General features: G+C 39.7%; 1 protein-coding gene across 1 annotated transcript; it reads left to right on the top strand.

The window, feature by feature from the left end:
* The first annotated feature begins 5,167 nt into the window (after positions 1-5,167).
* LOC104602547 (ammonium transporter 2-like) lies at positions 5,168-7,684 on the top strand. The gene is made up of 4 exons (XM_010266276.3): positions 5,168-6,177; positions 6,461-6,746; positions 6,844-6,947; positions 7,058-7,684. The coding sequence occupies exons 1-4, from the start codon at positions 5,530-5,532 to the stop codon at positions 7,520-7,522; spliced, it is 1,503 nt and encodes a 500-aa protein (XP_010264578.1). The 5' UTR covers positions 5,168-5,529; the 3' UTR covers positions 7,523-7,684.
* The last annotated feature ends 15,591 nt before the right edge of the window (positions 7,685-23,275 follow it).

Genomic DNA, 23,275 nt, shown 5'->3' with positions numbered 1-23,275 from the left:
CTTATATGAAATATTTCTATAAAAGTACTTTTATGAAAAAATTTTTATAAAAGCACTATTGTAAAAGTACTTTTATGAAAGCACTTTTAAGAAAGTACTTTTATGAAAGCACTTTTATGAAAGTACTTTTATGAAAGTACTTTTATGAAAGTACTTTTATGAAAACACTTTTATGAAAGCACTTTCATAAAAGTGCCTGTATAAAATTCAACTGGGGATAATATTATAAGTGGTATTTTAAAAGTCAACTAGGGATAATTTTGAAAGAAAAAAATTGAATAAGTGCTTATTGTATAAGCACTTAAAAAAAGCTAGAAATATGGGCTTAAAAAGTAGACCCTTATTTTTAAATTAAATACTTATTTTGAGCTTATTTCTCAAATACCAATAAGTACTTAATAACCCTAATAAACACTTATTTTTAAGCACTCCCAAACATGATAATGATTATTTGAAACATTATTTTAAGTTTTTAACCAAATATAGGGGGACAACCAAAGTTTTATCGGGTGTGACAGAGCTCAGAGCTACTTTTATCTCCCCCACATAGACCTGTTCATGGGCCGGTTCGGGCTTTCACTCTGTATTAACAGATTTTTCTAAGGCCCGAGCTCGAGCCCGGCCTGACCATCGGGCCTATAACTTGGGCTCGAGCCCAGCCCTCATAAAAAGCCTAAAGCCCGGGCTTGGGCCCGAGCCCGAAATTTAGCCCATACTGTTACTACTGCTAAAGCGACTGAGAGAGAGAGAGAGAGAGAGAGAAATTATAAAGAAAAGAATAAAAAATATATATTAAATTATAAATATATATTTCAATAAATATTATATTATTTATATATTTTATATAATATTATATATTTTAAAAAATATATAATGTTGAGTTGCGTAGGGCCGAGCTTTTTTGACAAATCCCGAGCCTGGCCCGAAACACAATCGGGCTTACTGTGTTAGGTCCGAGGTCAGGCCCGCGGGTCTAATTACATGACCAAACCCGACCGGGTGCGGGCTGGGCCATCGGGCTACCCGGCCCATGAACAGGTCTGCCCCCACATGTGGGGATTTTGGAAGCGGCAATTCTGTGCATTAAGCAAGGTAATCTGATCGTCCCTTTCCTCCTCCACTGGCAGTCATCCTTTATTACGCAAAGTCAATATCATTTTGGAGAATGGAAAAACCACTTAAACAAGTTCTGTATAATCCTTGACGACCACGGAATCTAATGTGGAAGATTCGTTTTGGGCCTCAAATGGCCCAGAAAAGATCCTCCTCCTTTTTATGAAGAAAAATGTCCTTAGGCTGTTCCATTTCCATCAAAAAATCAATATCAGTCCAACTTGAGCACAAAAATGTTGCCACAAGACTAGAATAATGCATGATAGCTATGTTCTAGAGGATTGAACAGGTGGCTAGCTAACCTAGAGGTCCCCTTGGTACATTGGTCAGATTAGCCATATCATCCCTCCATCCAACAGAAATAGATGCAGTTACTTAGGCAAACTCCCTACTCCACTTGATTAGGGGAACTATTTCTACAAGTTTGCTAGTAATATCATTTACTGAGTTTGATTTCCCTAATGTTGTGTTTAGCTTGATAGAAAATAAGAGAGAAACAGCTGAATAATCTCTCATAAGTGATGTCACTTTGAGCACAGACTCGCTCCTACCCTGGTTAGATGCTTTCGTCCATACCTCTTCATTTTTATATCAATATCCTAAACTTTTAACCCTAAATTATAAATTTATAAATCCTAACCCTAAAATTTAAACACTAAAACCTAAATTTGTATTTGTACTCCTTTCAAACTGAGCCTAAGAAGTATAAATGCTCAGTTTAGAAGCAGTAAAAATGTAAATACGTACAGCATAAATATATACAAGACAATACAAAATATAAGATTTTACACTCTACATATTTACATTTGTACTCCTTCCAAACTCAGCGTAATGTAAATTTTCAGTCCAAAAGATTGATATTTTGAAGAACTAATTAGGTGAGAAATCCTCATATACAAACAGGGATATAATATGGCTGATATGGACTGTGAGATTAAATATGTTGCCGATCCAATAGTCCCCTTAATACCCATTAGCAGGTATTATTGAAAGGAATATGTGTGGAACTCCTTTAAGCTCCAAAGCCAACTTGCCTACAGAAAATTTCTTGGTGAGTCAGCTTCATTGGAGGACTTGACCAAACCTACTCTAACATATAGACAAGAAGTTTCTTAATCAGGCCAAGCAAAATGGCTCCCTTGATGGAGCAACTCTGTAGTTGATAAAAAATGTTCATCAGATAAAGGATATTATCCATTGGGATTCCCCTAGTGCCTTTACTCTTGCAGTCAGTCCTTGGTAGTATGTACAATATCCTATTGTTATGTTGTGATTTTACTTGTGTCAATGATCCAACCTTTTTTTAAAAAAATATTTACAAATATAGACTTACTGTGAACACGTGGCAAGTTATACTAGGCGAAAATTCCAAAAAAAAAAAAAAAAAAGAGACTGAAGAGAGAAATCATCTTTCCGTGACAAAGTTTATACATATATAGTGCTTGGGTAATGTGTACCTCCATGCTTTGAATTTTGAAGCAACTAATAACTAATAGCTAATTTGATAGGTTTATTAACCAGCACATTAAAGTAAAGACCAACGCCAATAGCAAGTAAGCGGTAGTTCCCTTCTCTAGGTCAACACCCTTGGAATCAGAATCTTTAAGAGATTCAATTTCAAATTATAAAAAAATGGCGTGGATCTCAGAATTCATCAAAGATTCAATGGTTGGCTGGCCAAAAGCATATGGGGGCTTTCACCACCATGGTCCCAGGGCCAGGGCTTTTTGCTGTCCGGTTTCCAATAATTATTTAGCTTATTATTATCAACAACACTTATATAATATAATATTATAGTACTACTTTCTAGGGAAGAATCTACCATAACAAAAATATTCTCTTTAATTTGTAGTATCTAAAGGTATTAAGTTAGGTGTGGTTCACATGACATGACTTGACTGCACCTACATAGGGCTTCGCTTTCTGCCGTTGAGCCTCGGGTGGGTTGAACCCTCCTGCAGTCCTGCTGCCACGCTGTGAGCCTGTGCCCCGTCCCCAATGCCGGTCGTCCTAATCACTGCTCCAACGAGTCAATCTCAATTAGCTTACACTTCCACGCTTCCACCAGAAAATAATAAAATGGGTAAAAGACAAAAACCTTCCTTGAAGTTTACGACAAAAGCTTCTCCTATATATAACAAAAGCTTCTCCTTGATTTTTAAAGAATGTATCAAAAACCTCCCTTCCGTAAATGATTAAGACGGAAAATGTTAAATCGGTGAATCAATTTTTTTTTTTCAAATACTTATTTAACCTTTTCATAAATTAATTTGCATCTATTTTCACTAAAAGACTCCTGTTCGTCGACCTCTCCACCCTCTTTTCGTATTCCAATTTATCCGGTGGAACACAACACACAATCTCTCATCCTAACTCCATCGATTCAAAGAGAAACACAACATGCACCTCTTAATCTCCATGACTGTCACCAGAGACCTCTGTCGACAGCCCAAGACTAAAATTTGAAGCAACAATTAAAGCACTCTCATCTGTAATAAGAATGGTCAATCATGGGGCGATTACAAGCATCTCAAGTCGGTCAACCACCTCAGAAGGACGTCTCCTCCATTGAAAACCCGAAACACAATGATATGATTTCTCTTGCTAACGTTGTCCCCTAATTTCCTGTAGCACTTGCTTGAAAATCAGCTCTTTTCATCAGCTTTTAGTTTTTCTTTTTTTTTTTTATATTTTTTTAGGAAGCTTTTAGCATGCTTTTTATTATTAAAAAAAATTGGGGGCCGAAACATCTGAAAAGACCATATCTTTTTCAAAAGATACAATACGATACACCCTATACACCCTGTATCGGGCGTATCGTATCAATACTTTGAACCATGCCTTCCACTGCTAAACTCACCTAGACCTTCTTTTGTTTAATATGGATCTCCAAAACTTTGGAAAAAAAAAAAAATTTGTCTGAAGCCCCCCAAACTAACGATCTCACTGCATCCAACCTCTGCCAACTCAGATAGTCCTCATCAACAACCACAAAGCCCCCCAATGCATCATTTGTAACCTTTGTGAAACTCAGTCCAAACAACCTCATCCTCCCATGCTTTATTTGTTATTATTCATGGAGCAAGATTTTAGAATAGTTAATCCATGCTTCATGCATTGTGCTTTATCAAACTTTAGAGGAAAAAGAAACATGCCTCGTAGCTAAGCAAAATATTTTTTTTGGGAATTCCGATATAAAAAGAGTTCTTCTATTGGCCAGCATCAATGAATCAGAAGAAATCATAGGTGGTAGACATGATCAAGAGAGCATAGAGCTAATCTATCTGGGAAGTTAATGCATGGCCTGTCTGACGAGTCCCCTTGTTTGATATACAAATTGAGCATATTGATCACCTCTCTGAATCAAACAAGACATACAATGTAGAAACATATACCACACATTGTATAGGATAACCCTTTAGATTACTTTTCCGGTTTAAATCTAGAGATGGCAACATGGGGTATCCATGAAAACTGCCTTTTTCATTCTTAAACTTGATTAAGCACTCCTCAAACCATCCCAAATTGGTTTAACTTTTCATTTCAATTTCCCAATTTCATGATGTGTGTTAATTTTATAGAAAAAGATTTGAGTGCACCAGTTGATACTTGATACTGCTCAGGCGACGTCAGGGACAAAGGCGACTCCAATTAAAAGAGCACGAGGTTCTACCAAACATGGAGTTTTGACCGAATTGGTTGGTCGAGATTGACTGAAATGACTTGGTACGAAAAATAACAATGGTAGGATTAGCTAACTAGAGAAAACATTGGACGAGATGGAATAGAAGAGAACCCAGCCCACTTTTTTGTTTTTTTGCATCACTTTCTTTCTTTCTTTTTCCTAACTAACGTGGGAAGCCAGAAAAGAATAGAATAGAAGGAAAAAGAGGGACAACGCCACACCGGGAAAGGGAGGTTTTTGTCGTTCAATTAGGACAAGATAATTAAATGTTTTTGCTAAAATAAAACTATAACAAAAATTTTTGTGATTGTCGGAAACTTTAGGAGAGATTTACCTAACAAAATCCATTACAATGAATAACAAACAGGTCCATCATGCCAGGAGAGAGTAGAGAAATGCATATTACAATACTAGTGTTCGATTGGAGGCAGGTGAATGGTGCAATACTTCATACTTCATAGTTGACCTGGTGGTGGGACCTATATAAATTATTCCCTGACCGGAGAGACTGACCCTTCCTGTGGTCGTACCATTGGTTTTCAAAGGAACCTTCCCATCTGGTCATCTCCGTTACTCCGTACGCACCTCCTTACACCCAAGAGTTTTCTAATGATGGTCTGTTCTCTATTATTCATATATCGGAATACATCAAATAAAATGAGTCCATGACAATTGAAGAATAAGAGACCCAAGGTAAATAAGAATACCAGTATCCGATCTGGTTCCGAGTCATGTCCACCTTCGTCGCCGCCGCCTACCAAGAGATCACACCGGCGGTTCCAGAATGGCTCAACAAGGGCGACAACGCATGGCAGATGACGGCCGCTACCCTCGTTGGAATCCAGAGCATGCCAGGCCTCGTCATCCTCTATGGTAGCATCGTCAAAAAGAAATGGGCTGTCAACTCCGCCTTCATGGCTCTCTACGCCTTCGCCGCCGCCCTCATATGTTGGGTCGTCGTTGGCTATCGCATGGCTTTCGGTGACGAGCTCCTCCCCTTCTGGGGAAAGGGTGCACCTGCCCTCAGCCAGAAGTTCCTTATCAACCAAGCTGTCGTTCCGGAGAGCACCCACTATTACAAAAATGGCACGGAAGAGACGCCCATGAACAAGCCCCTCTACCCCATGACCTCCCTCGTCTACTTCCAATTCCAGTTTGCGGCTATCACCCTTATCCTATTGGCTGGGTCGGTTCTGGGGCGGATGAACATCAAGGCCTGGATGGCTTTTGTCCCTTTATGGCTCATATTTTCCTATACGGTCGGTGCCTTTAGCCTCTGGGGCGGCGGATTTCTATACCAATGGGGAGTTATCGATTATTCCGGCGGCTATGTCATCCATCTCTCTTCGGGAATCGCCGGGTTCACCGCAGCCTACTGGGTAAATCTCCGAATCTTTGTCGGCCAGAACCGGTTTCGTCTTTTTTTTTTTTTTTCAATTATTTCCTTGCCAGTCACCAGCTGCACCAGCTGGGGGTTTACCAGTCACCAGCTGCACCAGAACCGGTTTAGTCTTCAATCGTCATGGGCTCATTTTATTCGTGTAACCGAGTTGCATTCATTTCTTTCGGTTCGGGAGCCACCGAGTTGTCCAACTCGGTGAAATTGTGGTTCGTTCCGTTTCCTAAAGTTTTGAGTTTGACATGGTAATACATGGTGTGCAGGTGGGACCGAGGCTGAAGACTGACAGAGAGAGGTTTTCTCCAAACAACGTCCTGCTTATGCTGGCTGGGGCTGGTCTACTGTGGATGGGTTGGTCAGGTTTCAATGGTGGCGCCCCTTACGCAGCGAATATCGCGGCTTCGGTCGCTGTTCTAAATACCAACATATGCGCGGCCACGAGCCTTCTCGTCTGGACATCTCTTGATGTTGTCTTCTTCGGGAGGCCCTCGGTGATCGGAGCCGTTCAAGGCATGATGACCGGCCTTGTTTGCATCACTCCGGGAGCAGGTAGGTCTTTGCGCAGAGTTGTGAATTCTCCGTGAAGTGGCATGATAGTAGTTACGGGGGTTGACCATGGGCATTGTTGTTGGTACTGTGCGTGCAGGGGTGGTGCAATCGTGGGCGGCGATAGTGATGGGTATAATGTCCGGTAGCGTTCCATGGTTCACCATGATGATCCTCCACAAGAAGTCTTCGTTCCTACAGAAGGTGAGCCAGCTAGCATTTAATTCATTGAAAAAAAGTAGGTAGTGCGCAGTGGAGTGCAGAGATTAGCATGTCGGTGTCGTTTTAATTTGTTACTTTGGTCAATTAATAAGGTGGATGATACGCTCGGGGTATTCCACACGCACGCAGTGGCGGGGCTGTTAGGCGGAGTACTGACTGGGCTATTGGCGGAGCCGGTCCTTTGCCGGCTCATCTTACCGGTGAAGAACTCGAGGGGTGCATTCTACGGTGGGGAAGGAGGGGTACAGTTACTGAAGCAATTGGTTGCAGCGACCTTCGTGATCGGATGGAATATAGTATCGACGACCCTTATTCTTTTAGGGATAAGGATATTCATGCCCCTAAGGATGTCGGAGGAAGAGCTGGTGATTGGAGACGATGCGGTTCATGGGGAAGAAGCATACGCCCTATGGGGTGATGGTGAGAAGTACGATGCCACCAAACACGGCCACGGGTGGCAACATGGATCCAGCTCGCTTCCCATTTCTAACAATAATTCACTGCCCTCCAGCACCCATGTCATAGGTGGTGCAAGAGGGGTAACCATTCAATTATAAGTTTTGGGCGTGAGAGTGCGTTTGTTTTCTGTGTGTGTGTGTGAGTGACAGAGAATATGATAATGATCCAATTCCAATACAATGCCATTCTGTACATAAAATCAAAACCATCTTCATATAAAATTACTGGGAGTTACGGAATGGGAGAGCCGTTCGTTCTTTTTTTTTTTTTTTTTCTTTCTCTCAGTTTCTCTTCTTTTATTTTCTGGGTTGGCGGGTGTTAATGAACTCCGGTGGTGTTAAAGTCGTCTACGGCTACTACGGGGACCGATGAAGTAAAAATGAAAGGAGTGATCCAATTTCCAATGACAAATATCTCATCAAAGGAGTTCTACGTGTTTGAACTCCCCTCTTTGATTGGCGAAAAAGTTAGATTATGGATTCTGAAACATGTTTCCAGAAGAAATCAGCAGTTCCCATTGGAGTCGCGATGTGGTTAAAACCATGAAATCACGGCCTGGCCTTCGATGGTTCATTAAGATTTAAAGTGGGCTTACATCAATACAAGCTTTGAGTGTCGTGATTCACGGTTTTAGCCCATGAGTACACCGATGAGAGTATTTGATATTTGAGCACTTTTAGAGCCAGCATGGGTGCAGTAGAGCCGTAGAGAGTGTGAAAATGTGGAATGAGAACACGCTCGCCGGGTCGCCAGTCGCCACCATTGTTCCCTTGTAAAGAAAGTCAAATAAGACGGAGGAGAGGTATATTTGCCGGCCCACCATATGAACGGACCAACACGTGACACGGCGAAAGGTACTCCCTTCCTACAATATGGGTCCCACTAAATGTATCAATGAGAATTAATGTTCATTTTTGTTTTACAAACGAAACGCTCCCTGTACAGATCTGCAGCTGCAATTTTGCAAAGTGGGACATATTAGAAGCATTTGATTGGTAGCAGATCTAGATTTCTAGTCGTGAACCGCCCGTGTGCATCCAACTTAGTTTTGAAAACCGGATCGATCCCGATGATTGGATTGGTTGACTCAAGAACCAATCATGGCTGAGGAACCGGTTTTGGACCTCAAAACCGTCCGACTGGGATTCAGATCGAATTATAGGACCGTTTGACCTGACAACCAGTGGTCAAAACGATTCCATTTCTAAATCGATTTTTAAAAACCATGGCATCCAGCACCGGCTTTCGGTCTTCCTGCTAGTTGTGAATAAATGAGTTCAAATCTGTTTCCAACCGAAGGCTCTCAGCATGTCGCAACTAACTATTGCAGCCGCACATTGAGAGCATCTTCTCATGAAAGATGACAAGAAAGGAATTGGAATTTGTTAAGGCCCCATTTGGCAGATGCATAAATGATAAATTGATTATTTTATTCTCTCAAGATGAAAATTCCCGAAATCCATTCTCTTTTCAAAATTCTCTGAAATGATAATGATGCTTTTCACACCGACCTCACAAACACATCACATCCCATGGAGGTTCACAAGGGAAATATTCATGTGCGGCTACAGTGGCATGTAGGTGCAGTGTTTAGAGCATTTTGCTGATAGCACAGATCCCTCGCTATCCATGGATGTCGTCATATTACAAAATTTAGGCATTTTGTTGGACAGACGTGAGACGTAAGAAAAGAAGCCAGATTTTCAGCTTTAAAGAGATAAGATTCTAGAGAATTTATTAAACAAATTAGGAAAAAAAGATTCGAGAGAAAGTGGTGGATCTCCTTGGTAGGCGGAGAGAGAACCGTGGGTTTAGTTCAATCTGCATTCAATTAATACGTCAGTATAGGTAAAGGAGATATAGTCGTCGTCACCAGCATTTTAAAATCAATTAATTATATCTTCACAAATGTAAAACAACATCATGAAAACCCTGGTTTATATTAAGTCAAGCAATCAAAAACCCTTTAAACTTCACTATTATAATTAGGGCAAATTTCTTCTGGTAATTGACGCACAATGACTTCACTTATTTGATTTAATTTTAAATTATATTTGATGAGGGGTGATTTGTCCCTCTATTGATCTGGCAATATGTGACATTTATCTTCATTACTTGACATTTCAGTACCACACGGATAAACATGTATCTCGTCGACTCAAGGAGACACACCCCAGAATCAATCTAGGATACCTCATACACAGCTCGGGCACCTCGGCAAGGCAACTAGCAGCACCTCGTCTAGGGCCGACCTGTGGTACCTTGTCGTTACTAGTCCAAGGGACTTCAGCATAAGGAGCGACCTCCACGAGGACTTGTCGACCTATGGTACTTACCGACCTGCGGGGAGCGACATCCCTTGAGAACTTGCTGACCTAACTGAGGTTCAGGTGGCGACCTACAAGACGTGCTTACCGACTTCTGCGTGCATCCCGTCACTCCCAGGTCTCCCAAAAGTCTGTTCCCGTACCAAATGTTCTAGAGGAAGGCAAAAAAGCCTAGTCTGCATGTGAAACTACCTTTGATGACTTTGGACAGGTCAGCCACGCCTTCCTAGAGACCTCAAATGTGGTGCATGGAGCTCACTCCAAGTAATACCTATATAAAGGTCTCATTTTCAAGAGGTATGCACAATTTAGCTTTCACAACTCTCTAGCTCTTTTGCTCTTTAGCTCTCTCTGAAATATCCAGTTCGTTGACTTAAGCATCGAAGTGCCCACCTCGAGTAAAGCAGCCTGGGTACTTTGATACTGTCTTTTTGCAGATCGACTCGATGAACTCGCCAGCTCGGCATTTAAGCTGCTAAATCGTGCATCATCAGTTGGCGATGTCTGTGGGAATCACTACTTAAAAGCTATGTTCTCAACTCTCATTTTAAACTCGCACTCAACGGTAATCAGCCTGGACAAGCCTTGTTAGTTCTATTTGCGAGGTTGCCTTTATAGGTTGAGCCCTTCGCGGCTCCCATGGGAGTCAGAGGCAAACAGACTGTGCAGTCACCCTTGCGGGTCCAACCTTTCAAGGCTTCCATGAGACTTGGCGATCTATAGATAGTAGAGTCACCCCCATAGGTTGAGCTCCCTATGGCTTATCGTAGGAGTAGACGACTAGTGTCTCCAAGGGCTAATGCAGTGTAGTCATGGCACTGACCCACCATTCAATGCCAACAGCAACACACGTATCAACAATGCTATCACAAGGGGGTAGAATCTAAATGACCAGCCTGGTCGAGCTTCAACGATCTGGTCCAGAAAGTCTCCCAACCCAAACAACAAAGCTTTACTATTGATTGAGCCCTCCATGGCTCCCATAAGAGTTGGCAGCTAATTGATTGTGGAGCCGACCTCACAAGTGTAACCTTTCATGGTTCTCGTGAGAGTAGGCAACCCATAGACAATAGAGTCACCCCCTCAAGGTGAACTCCCCATGGCTCTAGTAGGAGTGGACGACCAACAGTTCCAGGAGTAGGTACAACACATAAGCGGCATTGACCCACGAACATAGACCTGGGAGAGTCAATCCCACATGATGGCATGTATACTACAAAATGACCATCTGCTTTTGCGACTTGGTCAATTCGAATTCTAAGGGGAAACTAAACCACTCTCAACTTCAAGACTAGGTTGGCATTTGTCCCCATCCCCAACGGGTACCCGGGCTCCCCAACCCAATGTGGTCAGGTATGGGGGGTACTTTGGTGGGGTCGGGGATGGGGAGATCCCTGAATCCCCGATCGGGTTCAGGGACGGGGATAGGGAATGCAATCCTTGCCCCGACCGGCCCAATTAATATATATAATTATATATGTAATATGTAATATATTATATAATATAATATATAATATTATATTTTATATAATTATAATAATAATTATTCTTTTTTTTAAATATTAAAACTTAAAAAACAATAAAAGTGTAAAACACTAAAACCCTCGACAGTTCAACTTTGAGTCTTTGATAGAGAGAAGAGACTCAAGAAAGAACTCTATCTTTGAACGATTGAACCCTAGCTTCGTGTGTGCCTTCGTCTTCCTTCGTCTTTGTTGCTAATTCGCCGACCGTCGTCGCTGTCTCCTGTCGTTGCCGTCAGAACCCTAGTTTCATGCCTTCTTGAGTGACAGAGAAGAGATACTCAAAGAAGAGTTTTAGATCTTTAATCTTCCTTTAACCTTCGTCTACCGTCGCTGACCGCTGTTGTTGTCGCCCATCGGACTCTCTCTCGTCGCCAACCTCAACTCTCACAACAGTCCTTTCTCTATCTCTCATACTCTGTCTCATACTCTCATACTCTCAGTCTTTCTCTCAGTCTTTAATCTTTCTTTAATCTCTCTATCTCATACTCTCAGTCTTTCTCTCAATCTCTCTCTTTCCCTCTCTTTCGCCGACCTCACTCTCAGTCTTTCTCTCAATCTCTTTGTAATTGGGTAGTCACTTTCAACCCATCAGGGATTCGGGTCTCTGATAGAGAGTTCATCTTCGTCGGGGTCAGGGATGGAGGGGGGATTCCTTTCCCATCGGGGATCAGGGACGAGGATGGGGGGTGATTTGGGGGTCGGGGTCGGGGATGGGGAATGTAATCCCCGCCCCGAACCCACCCTATTTCCATTCCTATTCAAGGCCCCCTCAAGCCAACCTTGAAACACGTTGGCAACAGGTAGACTAATCTAACCAGGTCGGCCCCCACCTATCTAGCTCGGCAACATTTTGACTTTGACGCTACCATACTTGAATCGATCTCAAAGGATGTCAGTATCTCACTACTAAATTGATAAAAAATGAAATGGAGAGGAAGGGAAGACTATAGAAGTTTCATTCAAGAGGATTTTGTACAACCAACAAAATAAAGAACAGGTTGCAAAAAATTCAAGTTTTATCGAGTTCGTAAGCCCAGCGTACAGTAGTCTAAGAAAAGGGGGAGCTTGTCACTAGTCATCAGTCTCGTTACTGCCCTCACAATCATCCTCATCGTCATTTGCCTCCTCTAGAGTAGTTGCCTCTTCCTTGACTTCTCGGGTCAGATAATCTAGGACCGACCTAAGAGAGATAGAGCTCAAGTCAAGGTTCGGGTACTGACATCAAAGAAAGTGGTGGTACAGTTTGAAGCCCCTCTTTAGAGAAGGAACCACCACTTCAATTCTCTCCTGTTCAAACTCCGGAGATCGGCAAAAGCGCTCAATAGCAGCAACTTCGGCTTAGTGAATATCCTCTAACTCACGGTTCATACTCGTGCTAAGGGAACAGAATCGCTGGCAGTCCTCCTCGGCACTAAGACTGGTTGCCTCTAGCTGAGATTGGAGGGTCTCTATGTTGACCCTCATCTCATGGGACTCATGCCTTGAGGTGATGACTTGATCCAGAATGACTTGACCCAACGAGCTGATATGCAAACAGAAAAACAGATCGATAAGGGACAAATAAAGTAGCGGAGCAAGTGTCACGAAGATGCCTACTTGCATGGCATTTCGAATAATCCGAGCACCGAGTTCAGAGAGATCCAGCTCATGATAAACATGAACATCTTTAGGAAGGAGAATACCCCTTCCAATACAAAGTGCCACATATGAGTCATGAATCCAATCCGTGATCAAGCAATTGACCCGGGGAATGAACGGAGGGATCTCTAGGCCGTAAGGAGTAGTCGCTTCCTCGAAGTGGGATGCACTCACCGATTGTATAGGAGCGACGTGAGGAGGGTTGGCCTGAATTAGGTTACCGCCCTCCTCTAGGTCAACCACAACACAATGACCTTCCGTCGACCTCTCTTTGACCTTGTGTCTAGACACACCGACCGCCCTCCTCTTCTTCTTTGAATAGAATTCGAAGGTTATGAATATAATGCGACATACCTATGGGGCTACGGCCGCCCTCGATGAGCATTGGTTTGGCCAGGAACTCGTTGAACAAGGAGGGCCGTTCAACGAGGAGTCTAAAGTCATTTAACAACTCCTCGTCAAATTCGACTTCATACCTTTTTGCCTCGGCCTTCCAGGTTGTCAACATAGGCCAGCCCTCCTTGCGGCTCAAAAATAAGAACTTCGTATTCCAGTTTGCGATCTTGGATGGAAAATCTTCCAAAAGCCTAAACGTAGGTTGGCCGCTGATGTAGAAGCAATGGTTTTTGTTTGGAACTCGCTTTACGTGACATATCCTGTTGAAGATCTCTATATCTAAGGGGAAACCGAGGTGATAGATAAGAGAAATGGTGCCTACAATGGTCCTGATGGAGTTCGGGTGCAGTTGATCCAGTGCCAAACCATAGTGTAGGAGGATTTCACAAATAAACAGATGAAGGGGAAAGCAGAGCCCGACAAAGAGCGCTTCCTTGTAGACACATACCTCGGTTTTTCCATGGCTTCATGGATATTCCTTGTCCTCGGGTTGGATACAATTCAAGTCACTAGGGATCTAGTAGGTGGTAATCCGATCTACAATCTCCTTGTCGGATAGCTCAGAGGGCCTGAAACCTATTCTAGATGGGGTTTGTTGAGAGGTTGGTGCCCCCCATGCGATCCTCTTCGCTCTTGATCCGACGCCCCTGCCTTGCCTCGAGTGTTAGGGTAGCACTCCCTTTCTGACCTGCTAGACATAACTAAGAAGAAATGGAGACTTAACAATAAGAAGAAGAAGAAGGAGATGAGTTGCCAGAAACCGCCACAATCGACCTGGAGTTCGTCAAAATCATCACCAACCTTCACTTTAGCGTCAATCCAAAATTGGAAAGCGACATGGAGCCCATGAGGATCCCCCCAATTTATAGACAGAAGCGCGGACTATCGATGATCCGGATTCGCTCAATCCAACGATCTAGAAAGAAGTCCGCATTCGAAATTTTGATGGGCGAGCGCACCATAACTTAAAATTAGAAAGCGCGTTCTGTTTCAAATTTCAAAAGGCAACGCTTGCTTGGAATTTTGAAGGAAGCGCGTGCCATTTTGAATGCATGCCGTGTTTCGAAATTTGAAGAGAGATGCACAATTTCAAGTGTATCCCTTCGCGCCAAAAGTAGCCTGGCAAGTCTAGAAGCGGATTGACTCGACCAACGTCCAGAGCAGGTCACCTCGGGCCTCATCTTCAAACAAGCTACACTCTTCGCCAAACTAGTCACGGCTCGAGTGTGGGGTGTGGCCTCCCTCGAGAACTTTCCGACCTAACTAAGGTCTAGGTGGCGACCTACGAGACATGCTCTTCAACCTCCTCTGCGTTTATCCCATCACTCCCGGTTCTCCCAGATGTCTACTCCTGTACCGAATATTCCGGAGGAAGGCACAAAAGCCTATTTTGCATGCGAAACTACCTCCGAAGATTTCGGATAGTTAACCACACCTTCCTGGAGATTTCAAATGCGGTGCGTGAATCTCATGCCAAACAATACCTATATAAAGGTCTCATTTCCAACTTCAAGAGGCATGCACAATTTATCTCTCGCAGTTCTCTAACTCTTTTGCTCTTTAGCTCTCTCCAAAATCTTCAATTCGTTGACTTAAGCATCAAAATGCCCACCCCGGGTAAAGCAACTCAAGTACTTTGATACTGCCTTTTTGCAGGTCGAGTCGAAGAAATTGCCAACTCAGCATCTGAGCTTCTAGATCGCACATCATCAATACCCAAAATACCCTTTCCAGCAAAGATCACCATCGTCCTCCTCTCTCTCCTGTCTGACCTCTCTCTCTCTCTCTCTAAAGTGGGCAGAATGCATAGATGGACTTCTCTTGTATGAGTAACATAGTAAATAAAGCCTAGTACTCAAAGTTCTTTGAGTTCCAAAGCTGTCTCCTTTCATTGTGCCAACCTGAAACTTCCGCTTTGGAGTTCCTTAGGACTTCTCTTTCTTCTTTCACACAGCTTGGAACTTTGATCCTGGTTAATGCCGGCTTGGTGGGAATGAAAGTGTTTTGTGTCCCTATACATCACAGAAAGGGATAAAGTTCGTAATAAGATTAAGAATCAAAAAGCCATTTATAAATTTGGGTTTTGCAAGAATTTACCATAGCCGGATTTTGCCTTAGATACATAATGCTGAAGGCATCTATCAACGTTAGGCATTAAATCAGGAAGCAATGCAGGATGCATTGGTATTGGTAGTTGAAAGAATGCATCTAAAGTCTCATCTATAATTTATAGGATTTCAATGGCAGATGGAGCAAATCTCTCTTTATTTGCCCTTAGGTTCCAGACCTACAATAACAAGGTTGACAAAGATATATTGATGAGAGCCAGAAAGTGACTCTTGCTCCAAGCTCCTCTGGAAGGTGTTGTTTAGGATCCCTTTGGTTTGGGTTATAGTGAGATTTGATGGTGTTTCGATTGCAGAATAATTCATATCATCATCATCAACAACAGATGTAGAAAGCTGTTCTTTGGAAAATCTGCAAATCTTCAACAGCAACAACAAATCTTGCAAGATGGTTATTTTGGAAAAGCTGCAAATATTCACCAGGTCCACTTTCAGCTCAAGAACTCAAAATACTTGGCACCTGCTCAAGAGCTTTCGGATGAGATCTGTAGCACCGGAACAAAGCAAACGTATCCACCCAAACAAAAGCTCCATAAGTCCAATCAGTGGGAGGACGAGAATGGATGTGCTTCTTTACAGAAACAACCTCTGCACAATCTTGACCTACTCGTATTCGGCATGTTAATGTCAATGTTTGTTTGGGTTCCGTGCCCAATCGCAGGAAGGTTGAGATTCCGACAACTATTCCGGAGGGTGCATGAGAATCATCGCAAATAACGAGGTATGGAAATAAGATGATGCCCCTTTTAACATATTGAATGTAAAGGAAGCAGAGGTGTTGGAGTTTGAAGCTAAGAGGCAGAGTGCACTTGCACACGTCCTCAATTAAAGAAAAAAGGGGTTGGTGGTGTTGTTGGCATACAACCCTGAAGAAATGAGAAGGTGGGATGATTATGCAAGGAATAACGGCAAAAGAAACCATACAACAATGAGCATCTAGTGTGGCAGCCAGATGGCCCATGCGAAGACTGGGAAGCAGAGCAAAAGCACTAGTCTTCCCCAATGAGAACAACGGCGACCAATACCCTTGATCGTCAGCTTTCTTGCAGACAACGACGATCAAAGCCTCACCGACATCTTCACACGATGACCAACATCGTCTGACTTTCAATAAGGTATCAAAAGTTTCATTTTCAAAATTTAAAAAAGAATGATAGACAAAATAGTTTTTTTTAATCCTTCCATTAACGGACAATAAGAAGATTTAGACAATTGCTAGAAACAATAGAGATACTTTAAGATAATACTTAAACAACAAAGATATAGTTAGTCAATTTCCTAAACTTTAGGGATAGTTTAAGAAATTTGTCCTTATAATTATCCTTTTTTCAACATCAAGAATTTGAGTTTTGATCGAACCAAAAGGCCTCAGGCTATATCAACCCCGGTGCTTGTTTCATGTAGTGAACTTATCCCATGTTTGGCGTGTCTTTCTGTGCAGACAACCACATTTTGGTCTTTTCCCGTTTGGTTGGGAAAAGGTCTAGTTGCCAAAAGGTGACACTTCGAAAAGACGTGCAAAGCCTGTTTTGGGCTATATTTGGGAAGCTCCAAATGGAGCTTTTTGACTTTTTTTTATCATGTCTTTGCACAGAAAGACATACGGGAAGACGAACATTAACCAAACAATCTTCAGGCTGCTAAGGTCTTAATTCAAAAGCTCACATCGTCTTTTGGCTGTCAGGTTTGCTAGAAGATCTTTCAAAAAAGACTTGCAAACGACACCTTAGTATTTTAAAACTGATTTTATTTATAAAATGGGTAAATTACAAAGACCCCCCTATACTATGGGGTCTGTGACAAAGACCCCCCTATACTATGACCATGAGACAAAGACCCCCTTGACCGTTAAGTTAGATGATAGAATGCATTAAATTACCAAAATACCCCAATATATTTTTTCTATTTTCTATTTTTGCCCTTTTTCTCTTAAACCTATTTAACCTATTGTTTTCCCTTTCTTCTCTTCTTTTCCCCTCCCTCATCGTGCTCTCTCATTCTTTCTCTCTGCAACTCTCCGAAATGAAAGAATGGAGGAAACCCATTTATCATCTTTCCTTTCTTCTCTTCTTGGCCAATCAGTTGATCAAAAAGTTTTCAAAAGAAAAGAAAAACAAAATAGAATGAAACAAAGCGCATCTTTCTTTGTTCTCTTTCTCTCTCCCTCACAATCCTCGATTCTCCATGGGAGAGAAAGAAGAGCCTAGTTCGATTTTGTCAACGAATCTTCGTGCCTTCATCTGAAATCGATCAAAACCCATCTCTGATCTCCAATGCCAGATTCAAAAAGGCCCCGAAGATCTAATTGGAGAAATACCCAGAAGAAGTCCCCATCTCTATTGATTTGTTCTCATTCTAGTGAATTGAATGGTGAATTTCATGGCTTTTTTGGGGGGTATTTGAACTGGGTTTCTAGGGTTCTTGTTGCCATGACGACAAGGAGGTGACAGAGACGACGATGTAGCTTCATTTCTCTCCTAGCATGAAAAGCATCACGATCTCGAGCAATAATGGGTCAAATAGAATGAAACAAAGCACATCTTTCTTTGTTCTCTTTCTCTCTCCCTCACGATCCTTGGTTCTCCATGGGAGAGAAAGAAGAACCTAGTTCGATTTTGTCAACGAATCTTTGTGCCTTCAGCTAAAATTGATCAAAACTCATCCTAATCTCCAATGCTGGATTAAAAAAGACCCCAAAGATCCAATTGGAGAAATACCTAAAAGAGATCCCTATCTTTATCGGTTTGTTCTCATTCCAATGAATCTGATGGTGAATTTCGCGGCTTTCTTTGGGGGGCATCTGAACTGGGTTTCTAGGGTTCTCGTTGCCCTAACGACGAGGAGGCGACAGAGACGACGACGCAGCTCCATTTCTCTCCTAGCATGAAAAGCATCATGATCTCGAGCAACAATGGGTTTCTTGACTTCATGAATATCAAGGTCGCAACTTGCCACATCTCTTATCGGACTCTCTTCCATTCAATTCTCATCCTTGCCCCTGTCCTATCATGTTGCAATTTCACGGTGGCGGAAGTTTCCTATCCGGCTGCATTTGAAGACGGGTTGAAAGTTTTGAACTGGTTAGGGAAGCATGCAAATGGAGAGAGAGAGATTGGGATATGAAAAAAGCAGTAACGGAGAGAGAGATTGGGATTGAATTAAGTGGGCTCAATCTCGACGTTGTTAAGGAAAGGGCACGAAGAGAGATCGGGGGAGAGAATTAAATGGGTTCAATCCCGACGCTGTTAAGGGAAGGGTAAGAAGAGAGATCGGGGGAGAGAGAGAAATGTGAAGGAATAAAAGGGTATCGAAGGTTGGGGAAGATGAACAATGTTTTTCTCGTTTAGTTATTACAAGGGTAGTATGGAGATTAAAAAATATTGTAACGGCCTTTTTGGACGGAAGGCTAACAGAAGGGGGTCTTTGTCTCAAGGTCATAGTACAGGGGGTTCTTTGTCGCAGACCCCATAGTACGGGTGGGTCTTTGTAATCTACCCTTATAAAAATGTTAAAAATTGTGATTTGAGGCTTTTTTTTTGTTTTCTTTTGCAAAAATAGAGAGGCAAGGTCTCAAAAAGTTACTCAAAATCGATATGAAAATCATCGCAATCAAAAATCAAGTACAAAATTATGGCATCTGAAAGATTACATTTTAGTGTATGACCCAGTGATTGGGTTGAACAAGTCAACAGTTCAATAGCCAGGTTGAATGGATTTTAAGCAAATCAACAGTTTTTGGTCAAATCCTAGCTTTAAAAAAATTAGACCAAATTGTGATAAGGTGATGGTTCAACCATTTACGTCAATGGTAGGTTGAAAACAGTGGAACTTAGTGCTTCTTATGACATGCTTGATGTGCAAGGCGCAACTTGGTTTATTAATTGTTGTTCTATTTAAATGATTTGCAAATACTTCAATCCTATCCTTGCGGTTGCATTTGTTTTCAGTGGAAAGTTCATCGATGTAAAGCTCAATCGATTGGTTTAAAGTAGTTTTAGTGGACTGTCAAAGCTTTTTTAACGTGATAATCGATGTATATGTGCATTGATAAAATTGATGTATTATTTACGTTGGAAAAGTCAACCAATGAGAACACATGAAAATATGGACCAGGAGTAGAGTTTCACACCAGTTCGTATTTACACTAAAAACAATCGTGCACAAACGCAAACTTACTTTGAAGTTTTATGTCCATTCGCATTTACAACGAAAGCAAATGCAGCCTATGGAAAAGAAATTCCTTGCATTCCTGTTGTCATACCTAATTACCTAAGTGAAACCATGAAATGCTCATATTTCTTTAATCTCCTTTACTAAGTTTTGCGCATTTGACAAAATGATCATTAGATGGAGTTTATTCAATTCTATTGTATTGTTGCTCTCAAGCCATATGTGGATTCGCTAGAAAGAAAATGACCATTGGACTCTTGTGTGCTTGGCAAACTGCTCGTGCTGCTAAAAGAAAATGGCCATTGTGGGACAAAAACGAGTTTCTTGCTGTTCAATAAACTCACTCTGAGTAGCTATACCTTTGTACCTTTATGACTGATAAGCTATTTTAAGTGGGTTAATTCAAATTTCCTCTCTCGAATAGTTTCTAATCTCTCTAAAGTTGCATATATCTCTTTCTATACTATTATTAGAAGTACTTAAAATACCCTTATATCTCATTCTCATTAAGTCATAAATTTAAGATATTAACTCTCATAATCTTTCATTAAATCCTATTCTTGACTGAAACGCCCTCGTATTTTTTATTTGACCCCTCTATAATTGTGAGGATAGGAAATGTAATTTGAACTATATTTTTTTTTACCTCATTCAATTACCTCTCATTAAGTCTTATATTTAAGATATTAATTCTCATTCTCTTTCATTAAATCCCATATTTAAGCTAATTTTTCTCACTAATAAGTTTTATCATTTTTTTGGTTCAAATAAATTCTGTCAGTTAGATCTATATCCAATACTTTTAGCAATATAAAATCTATGTTTAAATCCAATCCAAAGATGAGACTATTTTCCCATCTTGGTAGTGGGTAGATAATTCAAAAAATCAAGTTAAATGAGTCAACCCATGATGTAATAGTTAAAAAATAAAATTTTAAAACGAAAATAAATACAATAATTGTTTCTATTGATATTCGAAATGAAAAACAAAAGTTAAAACTAACCCAAAAATGAAATTATTTTCCTATTTGGTAGTGAATTAATAGTTCAACCTTTTGGGTCAAATGTATCAACCCTTGAAGTCAAAATAAAATAATAAAAACTTAAAAAAGATAAAAGCGCAAAAATGAAAAAAATACAGAAATTCACTAATATTTTATATTAGTCATATTAAATAAAAAAAGTGTTTACTAATGATGGAAATGAATTATAAATGTAAAGCTGACCCAAAAATTAAATTGTTTTCCTATTTAATAGAGGATCAACAATTTATACTTTTCAATCAAATGTGTTACTCCTTGATATCATATTTAGATAAATAAAAATAAAAAAAAAAAACAAAAAAATACAAAAAATGCAGAAACTTTGTAGAAGACATGTGGGCACATCTCTAACATTATATATTTATCATGTTAGACAAAAAAAATGTACAAAGATTTAGGCACAACAAAACATAAATTTCAAAAGTAACCCAATGTGAAGTTGTCCTCATGTAAACCCATAATGTCATAATTAAATAATACAAATAAAAAAGATAAGAATACAAAAAATTACAAAAAAGAATAAATATTGTAAAAATCATTTGGGCACATCTCTAGTGTCATATATTCATCATATTAAACAAAAGTAACTGTGAAAATAAGAATTATTTTTATACATAGAAATATACAAAAATTGTTGGAAGTTTGAAAATGTATTATTACTATTATCATCATTGTCCAAAATTGTCGCGTGCAAATCATGTGCACACTTACTAGTTCTTAAAAGTGACCAGGCAATCATGATGATGATGGCCTTTTTGTTTATTTGCTTACCTCGTGCGATTGTATGTAACCATACTTTATGATTCAATGTATTGGAATTTATTCTTTATGGTTGAATCGTCTGGCTCATTCAATGGTTCAACCGAACATATTCTTTATCAAATTAAAGACAAAGTTTATGAGAATTGGACTTGAAATCATAGTTGGATGATGCTACAAATGGTTTGACTAATGGGTTCAACAATGGGTTGAAAATACTGTTGTAGTGTGCTTGTCTTGTGTGGTTAGGGACAATATAAGTATGGATGGTGCACTGTCATTTGTGAAGAAATCTTTCAATTTATTTACTTGGGACAGAAAAAAAAGAAAGGAATCACTTCTACTTTCTTTGTTGCTTGAGAAATTGAATTTGGGTTTCTATCGCTCTTAATTTTTTATCCGTGCTATACTTTATGATTCAATGTATTGGCATTTATTCTTTATGGTTGAATCCTCAATGGTTCAATCGAACATATTTCTTATCAAATTAAAGACAAAGTTTATGAGAATTGGACTTGAAATCATAGTTGGATGATGCTACAAATGGTTTGACTAATGGGTTGAAAATACTGTTGTAGTGTGCTTGTCTTGTGTGGTTAGAGACAATATAAGTATGGATGATGCATTGTCATTTGTGAAGAAATCTTTTAATTTATTTACTTGGGATAGAAAAAAAAAGAAGAAAGGAATCATTTCTATTTTCTTTGTTGCTTGAGAAATTGAATTTGGGTTTCTATCTCTCTTAATTTTTTTTTCTGTGCTACCATGGATCATTGCATGCATCCTTAACTTTGCAGCATAAATCTTGACAATACTCAAGTTTTCAAATTTCGACACAATACGTTCGATACAGGGTGTATCGTATCATATCTTTCAATTTTTTATACAAGATATGGTGGAAAATCGATTGTATCGTCTTTTTTCCATTATATCAGACCCGTATTGGGCCAAATCGGAGGTGTATCGGGCATATCGATCGATACGAAAATATGCATGCAAAGAATGAAAAAAAGAGAAAAGAAATCTTCTTTCCCTTGAAACAAGCCTTCTTTCACCCCTAAATGACTTTAAAACTCCAAATCTCATTCATAAAGTGCTATATATGCAAAAAAAAAGCAAAAAAAAAAAACATGTGTGAATCATTAATGTTTTTGAAAATTTTTCAAGTTTTGAAAAATATTACAAAAATAGATAATTTTTTTTCAATTATTCATAATATCTTATGATTTTTTCCTTGAATGCTTGAAAATATTTAAATTTATGTTAATTTGCATTAAATATGTTCAAAATCACTTTTTTATGTGTTATGAGTAGATTTATGGAAATTTTATGAAGAGATTTAGAAAAAAATATAAAATAACAAAAAAATTGAAAACATATTTTTTTATCTGCCTAGAAAGACTTATTATGTTTTAGATATATGGATTATCTATCATATCCATAGAGCAATTGCAATTTCTTCTTCAATAATTTCTTTTAATTTTTTTATATTTTTAAAATTAAAAATAATTAATTATATTTTATGATCTAATCACAAGGATTGATTATATTATAGATCTATGGATGAGCTATCATATCCATAGAGTAATTGAAATTTCATCTTCAATAATTATTATTTTTGAATATATTATATAATGTTTATTTATTTTTGCTTTTTAATTTTTAAAAATAAAAAATAAATAATAATTATTTAATAAGAAATAATTATTAATTATATTTGCACTTAGAAATTGTGTAAATGCATGTTTTATGGTTGGATAGGATAGTTGGGTTTTCCCATCCTTAAAACTTAAGAATTATAATTTATAAACTATAGTTATGCTTAAGCATAGGGTTTTTAATAAAATTATAATTAAAAATAATTGA

This window comes from Nelumbo nucifera, chromosome 2 (genome assembly GCF_055504915.1).
Source record: "Nelumbo nucifera cultivar China Antique chromosome 2, China Antique-T2T, whole genome shotgun sequence".
NCBI classification, from domain to species: Eukaryota; Viridiplantae; Streptophyta; class Magnoliopsida; order Proteales; family Nelumbonaceae; genus Nelumbo; species Nelumbo nucifera.
Note: the sequence above shows the minus strand (reverse complement) of the source record. Positions and strands in the feature narration are given on the sequence as shown.

Coding starts and splice junctions, on each gene's coding strand:
- LOC104602547 (XM_010266276.3), top strand. CDS start 5,530: ATGTCCACCTTCGTCGCCGCCGCCTACCAAGAGATCACACCGGCGGTT. Junction 6,178..6,460: donor GGTTCACCGCAGCCTACTGG/GTAAATCTCCGA, acceptor CATGGTGTGCAG/GTGGGACCGAGGCTGAAGAC. Junction 6,948..7,057: donor AGTCTTCGTTCCTACAGAAG/GTGAGCCAGCTA, acceptor TCAATTAATAAG/GTGGATGATACGCTCGGGGT.